General features: G+C 30.6%; 1 protein-coding gene and 1 pseudogene across 2 annotated transcripts; one reads left to right on the top strand and one right to left on the bottom strand.

Moving 5' to 3' along the window:
- The first annotated feature begins 769 nt into the window (after positions 1-769).
- Positions 770-2,739, top strand: LOC146924946 (purple acid phosphatase 18-like). Its single transcript, XM_085709917.1, has 3 exons — positions 770-1,018; positions 2,036-2,132; positions 2,267-2,739. The coding sequence occupies exons 1-3, from the start codon at positions 866-868 to the stop codon at positions 2,584-2,586; spliced, it is 570 nt and encodes a 189-aa protein (XP_085566043.1). The 5' UTR covers positions 770-865; the 3' UTR covers positions 2,587-2,739.
- LOC146924945 (uncharacterized) lies at positions 1,876-3,730 on the bottom strand (annotated as a pseudogene). The gene is made up of 2 exons (XR_015011207.1): positions 3,708-3,730; positions 1,876-3,575 (listed from the first exon to the last, which is right to left on the bottom strand). The product of XR_015011207.1 is annotated as an uncharacterized LOC146924945 (transcript).
- Positions 3,731-11,088: the final 7,358 nt, after the last annotated feature.

Genomic DNA, 11,088 nt, shown 5'->3' with positions numbered 1-11,088 from the left:
TAACATTTTTTTACGGCAAATATTATTCATCGGTGAGAGGGTGTAAGACACACCCACAACTCGCAGAAAAAACGGCAGAAAATACAAAAGTGGCCGTATATAGGCGGCACTCTTAAACACCAAAACCACTCGGTCATGATGCCGGAATATACAACAAGCAAAATGCCAGCAGAAGTATACCCCTGCATCACAACCGAGCTCACCACCTAGCTGCACCAAAACAAAATTCTGCAGGCAGGACCAAAACAACACTTAACAGCCCCCCACCTAAACAGAACTAAAAAACAGCACCTGCAGCAACAGCAAGTGTCACAGCAGACACCCAAAAACTTGCACCAGATGACAGAAAGCCCCTCCCCAAACCTGGCAGCACTTCCACACGAAACATTTAACCATATATGGATAATGTAGACTTTGAATTAAAAAATGGCAGTGAACTTGGTTGTATTATTACTACATGTAGACAGTTGTTTTAGGATAGGTTTCAAAACTCTCATGTCGAGTCGAGTTTAATGAAAGCAAGTTAATGAGGTCGCTCACAAATTAGCGAGGGTAGCTTCATTTGATTCTAGTCCCGATATTTATGATGGTGCACCGTCAATCCGTCATGCATTTTGACTTATTTTAGATAATGAAATGCATTGATTTGCTTCTTTCAAAAGAAAAACATTTGTGAAATTTCTAAAACGATAGAAGGGTTGAAATTCGAGATGAAACCTAGCTATTAAATTATTAAAAAATATCATAAATTTTTTTAATAAAAAATTGTACTCTATATTTTTTGATAAAACATAAGATCGGAAGTGGAAGTACTTTGTTGTCGTCCTCTTCCTTCCTTACACCCAACTTAATTAATATCATCACCATGGAACTCAAATTCATTCTTCTTCTTCTTCTTATTAATCTAATGCTTCTTTCTTCAACCGTCACTGCTGATCAATATGTTCGCCCTTTGCCAAGAAAAACCTTAAACATTCCATGGCCATGGGATTCTAAATCCCAATCTTACCCTCAACAGGTCAAACTCTCTTTCTCTAGTTCTCATCAATTCTATTATTATTATTATTATTATTATTATTATTATTATTATTATTATTATTATTATTATTAGTTTCTTCTGTATTTGCTTTTTTATTTTTTTTGAATCTGGAATTGTTGAATAAGTAACCCTATAGAAACAGAACTATTGTTTAATTGCTTATATTATCTATAGTCATTTCATTTGTTTAAAATTAAAATACAAGTTATTATTAGAAGAAATTATGCAAGTTATCTATAATTTCCATATTTTTGTCAAGAACTTTTATTTAGGGGAGTTAAGCTAGAACTTATGATATACAGTATGTGATTGTTTGTAATAATAAAACTGACAAATTACTTTTTTAATTCCTTCAAAAAAAATTACTTTTTTAATATTCTTCCAGCTAACACACATTTTTAAATGAGATTTTTTATTTATTTATTTTACCAAAAAAATATGAGATTTTTTCAGAAACTTATTTATTTATTTTACTAAAAAAAATATGAGATTTTTTCAGAAACTACTAGTACTAGCTTATTATAAGTTATAATAAGATAAATAATAAAACCATTATTTTTTTATTAGGATTAATTTAAAAATATTAAAGAAGCAATTATGATAACACTTTATGTATGTTTGTTTGTTTATTTATTTATTTATGGTACCTATTAAAATTCAGATTACTGCAAAATTCTGAGTGGTTTTCTGTCTTGTGTTTTGAAATTTTCAAAAATCAAAAGTAGTTATATGAATTTCAGTTATGAGTTTTGAAATTCAATCTAAGTTATGTTTCAGTTTTTATTTTTGAGTTAAGTCACTATATTCACTTCACCTTACTATGGACTGTTTGTGTACATCAAAGCAGAATCCAAACATAATTCCTTTCCAACAATTCAAATATACACACTCATAAAAAATCCAAACACAAACAAATAAGCATTATCGGACTGTTTTTGTACATCCAAGCAGAATGGTTGTCTTGGATTGAGGGATGACAGAGTTGTGATTTTTCAGGTACATATAACTTTGGCAGGAGACAGACACATGAGAATAACCTGGATAACTGATGACAAACACTCACCTTCATTTGTAGAATATGGAACATTAGCTGGTAGATATGATTCAATATCTGAAGGAGAGTTCACCTCTTATAATTATATGTTATATAGCTCAGGAAAGATACACCATACTGTAATTGGACCTTTGGAATATAATACCGTGTATTTTTATCGATGCGGTGGACAGGTCCCGAGTTCAAGCTCAAAACTCCTCCATCTCAATTTCCAATTACTTTTGCTGTGGCTGGCGACCTTGGTCAAACTGGTTGGACTAAATCAACATTGGATCACATTGATCAATGTAAATATGATGTTTACCTTCTTCCGGGTGATCTTTCATATGCTGATTGTATGCAACATCTTTGGGACTCGTTTGGTAGGCTTGTGGAGCCGCTTGCTAGTGCGAGGCCGTGGATGGTAATAGAAGGAAATCATGAAGAGGAAAATATACCATTGTTAACCGATGAATTTGCTGATGTTTCTGCAATCTTCAAAGTTCCAGCTTGATATTGCAATCCTTCTGCTGAGGATACGCAGGGCATAAACTCCTAGAGGTCTCATGGTTCATAATTCATTTCAAAACTATTTCTTTTTTGGTTTAAGCGACTTTTTCAAGTTGTTCAACTTCAATCAAAAGAAGAAATAAAACAGTTTGCTCAATCTCTCATCTTTACATCGCCTTTGGTCACAAACCATGGACGCAAAAGTATCCAACAGATTATCCAAACCCTTGTGATTCTCCCTAACCAGCTTTACGCTGATTCCTCACTTCACCATATAAGCTCATCTCATTCACTTGCAACTTCAAATGCGGCAAAATGTTCAGCCAAGGATTTTTGCAGTAAATCCTTTTAGCCTTAGCCCAAGTTCCATCCAGAACAATCAAGTTCTTCACCTCAAAACCAACAGCATCTAAGTCACTAACACTAACAGAATTAAAAAGTAGTACCGATCCAGAACTAACCCCAAGCTCAAATTCCTCAAATTCTTCCACATTTTCTTCCCTATTCAATTTCTTCCTTTGCAACTTCTTCACCAAAAACCCTTTTGAGAGTACTTCACATGCTTCAGGACAAGACAAAATCTTGTTGAAGCTTAACTCATTAGATTCACATTGCTTCATCCAAATATGTGACAAAGAAGTAATTGCAGCATATTTGCCAATAGTAAAAGTAATAGCAGGTCTTTCATAACCTCTAGTTAGATCATCACAAATTTGACGAATCGAAATTTTCTTACCTCCATCATTCACATTTTCAACAGTAGAATTATGAATAACATAATTTTTCAAACCAGCAATATCAGTATCAATATCAATAAATTTGGAATCTTTATCATAAAACAAATCATGGGTCTCCTCAAATTCACCGGAAAACGAACCTTTTTCAGCATAATTTGAATTGGGGTTAAACAAGTGAATAAGGAAGTGAGATTCGAAATTAACAACGGAAACAGTTGCAATAGTGAGATTGTTAGTATACAAGATGAATAAAAAACTTATTTAATTCTATACAAAGCTGTGTATTTATAGGTTCGATCAAAACTCCGCAAATAAGTGTGTTTGGGCAAAAGAAACTGAAGTTAGAAGTGTTATCATATCATTATTTTTAGTGTGTGTTTGAAAATACCCATTTTCACCGTAGAAATCCATGTCCATCCAGAAGCTATAAACTAATGCATTTTAGCAAAGAAAATTTGTTCTAAAATATATAGCATTTGTTATGAATAATATTAAATATGATGTGGATGTCATTTTCCATTTTCTATGTTCATTAGCTTCTACGAGTAAATGACTTTATTCGTTATTTATAGACTTTCTGCAAGAACTTCTAGTGCTGAAACTGTTACCAATTTCAAGGATGTATTTGATGAATAATTTAGTACTCGGTTGACGAATTTATATATACATTTTATTAAGTGATTCTTCAGAACTTTTATTCTTACGAAGCCAAGGAAATGGCCCTTTCCTGGGGAGAGACTAGCGGTGTAACATAACATTAGTTGCATTTTATAGTGTTGTTCAATGCATAGTCCAATCTTAGTAATAGTGTTATGCTCAAACATTAATAGTCAAACGAGTAACTGATTTCTCAATTGGCTCCCTGCTCTTGTCCTGTTTAGCAGTTGCAGCATAGCAATAATCTGTAACTTTCAAGAAACTTATTGGACCATGATTTCTCCATACATAACATACACAGATAATCCATTTCTAAAGGATACATGGACCGAAACAACATTAACTGATATATGTAAATGCAGTAAATGGAGAAGACAAATTTGAGTATGTAACATGTTTAGATAGAGGAAATAGTAACAACCAATGCTTCTATGAAGTGTATTCATATTAAAATGCAATTTAAAGTAAACTAAGAATTGATCAATTATTAATTACTTACATTAAAATAAAGTTCACAACACACTTTGTTCAGTCCCCACGTACAAACATTTGAGAAGAGGCGATCAATTTTAAGTCTCAGACTAAGGATTAGTTCATAACTAGCCTAAAGGATTGTGTGTATCTACTACTATCTAGCTCCCATCAAAGTGTATAATTAGCTTAGGTTATACAAAAATATTAAGAAAGTATGTTCACTTTGGAAGAGTCCTCTCCAACTAATTTATCATTCATGAGCAAATATTATCCTAGGAATCATATTAAAATACAACTTATCATTGAACGTGTATATTAAAGTCATAATTCATTTCTATACAAGCAGTTGTCTGTCATCACTTATGTCTAGTGTAGCATTTGAGCATTGTTATTTATCTAGAGAGTTTTTATTAAGAATTTATCAAGAAAACGTCTCAACCAATTAAATTTGTTATTTGGCGGAAATCAAGGGAAGTAATGGTGTGTAATTAAGGAATGGTCTTAGCAAATACATTGTCTTGAAATTTTCTTGATAAATTTTGTCACCGTATCTATCATTTCCCGTAGCATTTATTATGGTGAGGCCTAGATTACCCTATCTTGTTTAGGGGGTATTTAGTCTATCAAAATATCAACCAATCAAAATGCAATATACAAATGTAACATTAAATGTCAAATAAATGAGTCAATTTTTCTATAAAAAAAATCAATTTTAATAAGGTAATTTTTAATTTTTATTTAATTATATTTAGATATACAATCTTAATTAATTTACACTATAGGGCTTGTAACAATTAAAATTTGACATCAAATTCAACCCATAAATATTTGTTTTTTAGGATGCAAAATTAATAAGTTTTTGGAATACTTTTAAAACATTATTTGTTTTTTAATTAAAAACAAAAAGGTGTAGCCAATTTTTTTCTCTACAAAAAAAAAAATTTGTTCCTAATTTGTACTTCCACTGATAAGTTGATATACAAATTTCCACCAATATTTGAATTTTTGTTGCAAAATTAATAAGTCTTTGGAATACTTTTAAATTTTAAATATTATTTGTTTTTTTAATCTACTAACAATATATAAAAAAAATGTTGAAAAACAATATATTTATTAAAAAAATATATCAAAATAAAAATCCAACAAAATTTCATAATTGTCCTTCTTAAAAGCCAATATATTATCATGATAATTACGGACAACTATTTTTTCAATTCCACACAACAAATTTAAATATCTACTTTTATTACTACTACTAATTCTATAATAAGAAAATTAGAAAATCTTAATCGAGTAAAATTTCATAATTATCCTCACAATATTCTTAATTTTATGGGTTTAATCGTCATTTTACAAAATAAAATACAAATTTATTCATTTTGAAAAAAATATTATATATATTTTTGTTTATCTTTCTAGCCTAACTAATTCTCTATATATCTTCATTTTTCAGATTTATCACTTCCAAACCTAATTAATTCTCTATATCGTCATTTTGTTCTCATCTATTTTAATCTCTTAATCTTAATATTTTGCATATTTAAAAAATTAATAGAAACTATACAATAATGTTAAAAATTTTAAATTAATCATTAGTTTTCAAAATTTAAGCATATCAACTTTCTCATATCGATATACATAAAATTTAATTTTGGAGATATACGCACATAAAGTCTACAATGAGTGCGGTGTAAATATTTAACGCTATTTTGGAGAAACAATCAGTGCTGTTGATATTTTAAAAGTCACGAGTTTTCTAAATTTTATTATATTAACTATTACATATTGTTAAAAAAAAAAAAAATCTGCACATATAAGTATATAAAATCTTCAACGAGTGCGGTGCAAATATTTATCGGTGTTTTAAATATAAAATAAAAAGTTATTTAATAGAAACATTACATCGATGTTGATATTTTGAAAATAGTCACGAGTTTTCAAAATTTTATCATGTCGATTTTCTCATATATGTACATAAAAATTTATTTATGCATATATAAACACATAAAATCTGCAACGGGAGCGGTGCAAATATTGAACGGTGTTTTGCATAAAAAATAAAAAGTTATTCAATAGAAACATTATATTAATGTTTATATTTTGACAATATTAATGAGTTTCTACGATTTTATCATATCAACTTTCTCATATATTAGCATAAAAAATTATTTTTGCAGATAAATCACATAAAATCTATAACGGGTACGGTGAAAATATTGAATGGTGTTTTGCATATAAAATAAAAAGTTATTTAATAGAAACACTACATTGATGTTGATATTTTGAAAATAATCATGAGTATTAAAAAATTTATTTTATTGACTTTCTTATATGTGTATATAAAAATTTGTTTTCGTGTAAGTAAGAAAATAAAATCCATAACATACGCGATTCAAATATTTAACATTTTTTTTATATATAATATATGAAGAAAAAAAACATTTGATAGTACTAACAAAGTAATTATTTTTTATATGATTACCACAATGTTACGTGACTCGTGCGTAACCGCACGGGTCTATTACTAGTTAAAAATAAAATAAAGCATGGCAGTTTTTCTTTCAAGTGCGTAACCGCACGGGTCTATTACTAGTTAAAAATAAAATAAAGCATGGCAGTTTTTCTTTCAAAGGAGAAAACGTGATAGTTGTTTTATTAAAAAATAAGCTATGAACTTGGCTGTTATTTTTTAAGCCATGAACTTGTTGTTTTATTAAAAAATAATTAAATTAAATTAATAGGGTTAAAATTGGAAGAAAATATAAAAAAAAATATCAGCTATAAGCTCAAAAGCTACTTGAAATAGCTTCTTAAAACATGCTATAAGCTAGTGGAAAAAGCTTTTTGCCCAACACGTAGGCTCTGTTTGGTAACACCAAAAAAGAGCTTTTAGCTTTTAGCTCATAGCTTATAAGCTCGTCTGACAAAAAATATATCAAAACAAACTTATAAGCTAGTCCAACAAGCAATAAGCTAGTTTATTCACGTTACCAACACAACCATGATGGGTTGAATTTGATGTGAAATTTTAATTGTTACAACCCTATAGTGTAAATTAATTAAGATTGTATACCTAAATATAATTAAATAAAAATTAAAAGTTACCTTATTAAAATTCATTTTTTTATAGAAAAAATTGACTCATTTAATGTTACATTTGTATATTACATTTTGATTGGTTGATATCTTGAAGGAGTAAATACCCCTTGAACAACAAGCAATAAGCTAGTTTATTCACGTTACCAACACAACCATGATGGGTTGAATTTGATGTGAAATTTTAATTGTTACAACCCTATAGTGTAAATTAATTAAGATTGTATACCTAAATATAATTAAATAAAAATTAAAAGTTACCTTATTAAAATTCATTTTTTTATAGAAAAAATTGACTCATTTAATGTTACATTTGTATATTACATTTTGATTGGTTGATATCTTGAAGGAGTAAATACCCCTTGAACAAGAGAGGGTAATGTAAAAAAAAAAAAAACCATTTATCATCTTAAATTTATAAAAGGAACTAAGTCTTGCAAACAAAATCTTAAAAAACCCTAGGCAAGCTCTTCCCCGTTTAACCAGCAAATTCATATGGAGGGAAAACCCTAGGGTTTAAAATAGGAAAATGACTTTATTGTCCTTCAGCTCATGTGCCATACCTTGGGAGTCGAGTTACTTCTTGCTTGAAGAAAAACTGCATTGGTAAATGAGCACACGGTTTACTAGGCTTAGGGCAATGATGGTTGTTTCTTTTAACCATACACTTGGCTGAAGATTTGCATTGCAACTTTGAAATGAACGCATGAGATAGCCTCAATTAACTACTGAGCATTTAACCATACCCTTGGCTGAAGATTTGATTTGTATGTTTGAAATGACCACATTAGATTAACCAGTTCTTCTTTCTATATAAATGAAGATGATGCCTTCGCAAACCACAACACAAAAACTAAATTTCATCTTTGTTTCTCTTCTCATAACTAGAGCTCCTTTTATCTCTCTCATAGCCAAAGCTCATTCTTCCTCTTCTCCAAACCCATTTCCAATATTCCCTTCACAAACCCAGACTCTCTCCCTCTATCTGGTCACTGCAAAGTACATCCCATAAACTTTAATAAGGCAATTTGTTTATTCCATAGTGTTGTTGGATGCCACATATTTGAATAAGCCCAGTCTTAAACCATGCACTCAAAATCTCTTTTTGCAAATTTATATTCAAGTTTATGTTCAAAATCTTATTTGTGCGCGTTTCATCTCATGAAAGGTATGATTAGCTTTTGAGTGCTACATGTTTATGGTTCTTTCTATCACTTGAATTTGTTTCTTTCATAGTGTTGTTGATGTTGTTTATTTGAATAAACTCAGTCTTGAACCATGCACTGAAAATCTCCTTTTGCAAATTTATGTTCAAGATTATGTTGCTTCTATTGTATATGTTAGTATTTCATCTTATTTGTGCACTTTTCATCTCATGTTAACAGTTAAAGGTAATGTTGGTCCAGAGATTGACAGAGATGTTAGGAGGGACTTGATTAACATGCGAACCTTTCACATGGAGTAAGACATATGTTATGTGAGTTGTTCCTAAGTCATGGACACAAACGAAACTCCAACAAGCAAATCAACTTGAAAAAGGAAAGCTGCGAGTTTGGAAGGGCTATATTCAATTAATATTGTGGGTGAAGAAATTTATACAACTAAATAGTCAAAAACGGTTTTCTTGAAGATTGAGGATTTGAAGTGAACCAAGCCAACAAGCTTGGATAATGTGATATATGTGGTCCCTATGTTCTACTCCTTTTTGTCGTTTTTTGTATTTTCTCTATAATATGAACTAAGAGCCGTCGTTGGTCAATTTTGCATCTAAGTTTTGATGTATATTGTGCACTCTTTTTGTATTCATCTATGAATTGCATGAATAGTTATTCTTAGTTGAAGAATTTATTGTTTGTGCATGTTAACATTTCTCAAGAGTATCCCTATTACCCAACTTATGATTTGATATGTTTTTGTTCTATTCAATTCATATTTTGATGTCCAAACTATTTGTAAGATATCAAAATACAAATATGATCATCACATGAATGTAGCAAAAATTAGGTTTAGGTCTATAAGTTCTCTAATATATGCAAATGTTAATGATAACGTCTATCTCAATGAAAGTCTATAGTTTTAGGTCTCTAAAGTCTTTAAGATGTGCAAATGTTAATGATAAGTGAAGTGTTATTGATTGGGGAAACTATAGCTTAAAGAAATAAGATTTTCTATGATGGTCATTATTACCAAAGCTAAATATGTTGTGCATCATAGATACGAAATTTCTAGAACCCCGTTCCATTTAGATTTTGCGCATCTTAAGGAAAGTTTATAAAGTTTTAAAAAACCTTTAATGTCTGCAAATATTAATGACAAATGTTGTTAACTTCAGGAAACCTATACTTGCAAGTAATAAGATTTTCTATGATGATAATGATTATAAAATTTACATAAAGGCACATCATGTACACACAATTTCTTGGGCTCTGTGCCATTTAGATTTAGCGTATCTCATAGAAAGCATATGGTTTTAGGCCTCGAACACATCGATTCATAATTATTCAGGCAATAATTACTCGAGTTTTGTTGGCATGCAATCCATGGTTTTAGGTCTTACAAAAATCAACTAATTTACGATTTTAGATCTCGAACACATCAATTAATAATAACTTAGGCAATAATTACTCGAGTTTTCTTGGCATGTAATCCATAGTCTACTACATGCAACAAGACAAATGTCATGATTTATGAGGAATAACACATGCAACAAGATAAGTGTCAAGAAGAATACATGCAGCAAGCCAAATGTTACCCATGTAATAAACCAAGTGTCACGACTCACGAGGAATACATGCAACAAACCAAGTGTCAAGAGGAATACATGCAACAAGCCAAGTATCATCCATGCAATAAATCAAGTGTCACGACTCACAAGGAATAAATGCAACAAGTCAAGTGTCAAGAAGAATACATGCAGTAAGCCAAGTGTCACCTATGCAATAAACCAAATGTCACGACTCTTGAATACATGCAACAAGCCAAGTGTCAAGATGAATACAACAAGCCAAGTGTTACCCATGCAATAAACCAAGTGTCACGACACCTGATTAATACATGCAATAATCTAAGTGTCAATAGGAATACATGAAGCAAACCATGTGTCACTCATGTAATAAACTAAGTGTCACGACTCATGAAGAATGCATGCAACAAGCCATGTGTCAATTGGAATACATGCAGAAGGCCAAGTGTCATCCATGCAACAAGAAAAATATCATGACTCATGAGGAATAACACATGCAACAAACCAAGTGTCAAGAGGAATACATGCAGAAGGCCAAATGTTACCCATGTAATAAACCAAGTGTCACGACTCACGAGGAATACATGCAACAAACCAAGTGTCAAGAGGAATACATGCAGCAAGCCAAGTGTCATCCATACAATAAATCAAGTGTCATGACTCACGAGGAATAAATGCAACAAGTCAAGTGTCAAGAGGAATACATGCAGTAAGCTAAGTGTCACCTATGCAATAAACCAAGTGTCATGACTCTTGAATACATGCAACAAGCCAAGTGTCAAGATGAATACATGCAACA

Source organism: Medicago sativa, chromosome 5 (genome assembly GCF_051527215.1).
Source record: "Medicago sativa cultivar Bolivia chromosome 5, Bolivia_mono, whole genome shotgun sequence".
NCBI lineage: Eukaryota > Viridiplantae > Streptophyta > Magnoliopsida > Fabales > Fabaceae > Medicago > Medicago sativa.
Note: the sequence above shows the minus strand (reverse complement) of the source record. Positions and strands in the feature narration are given on the sequence as shown.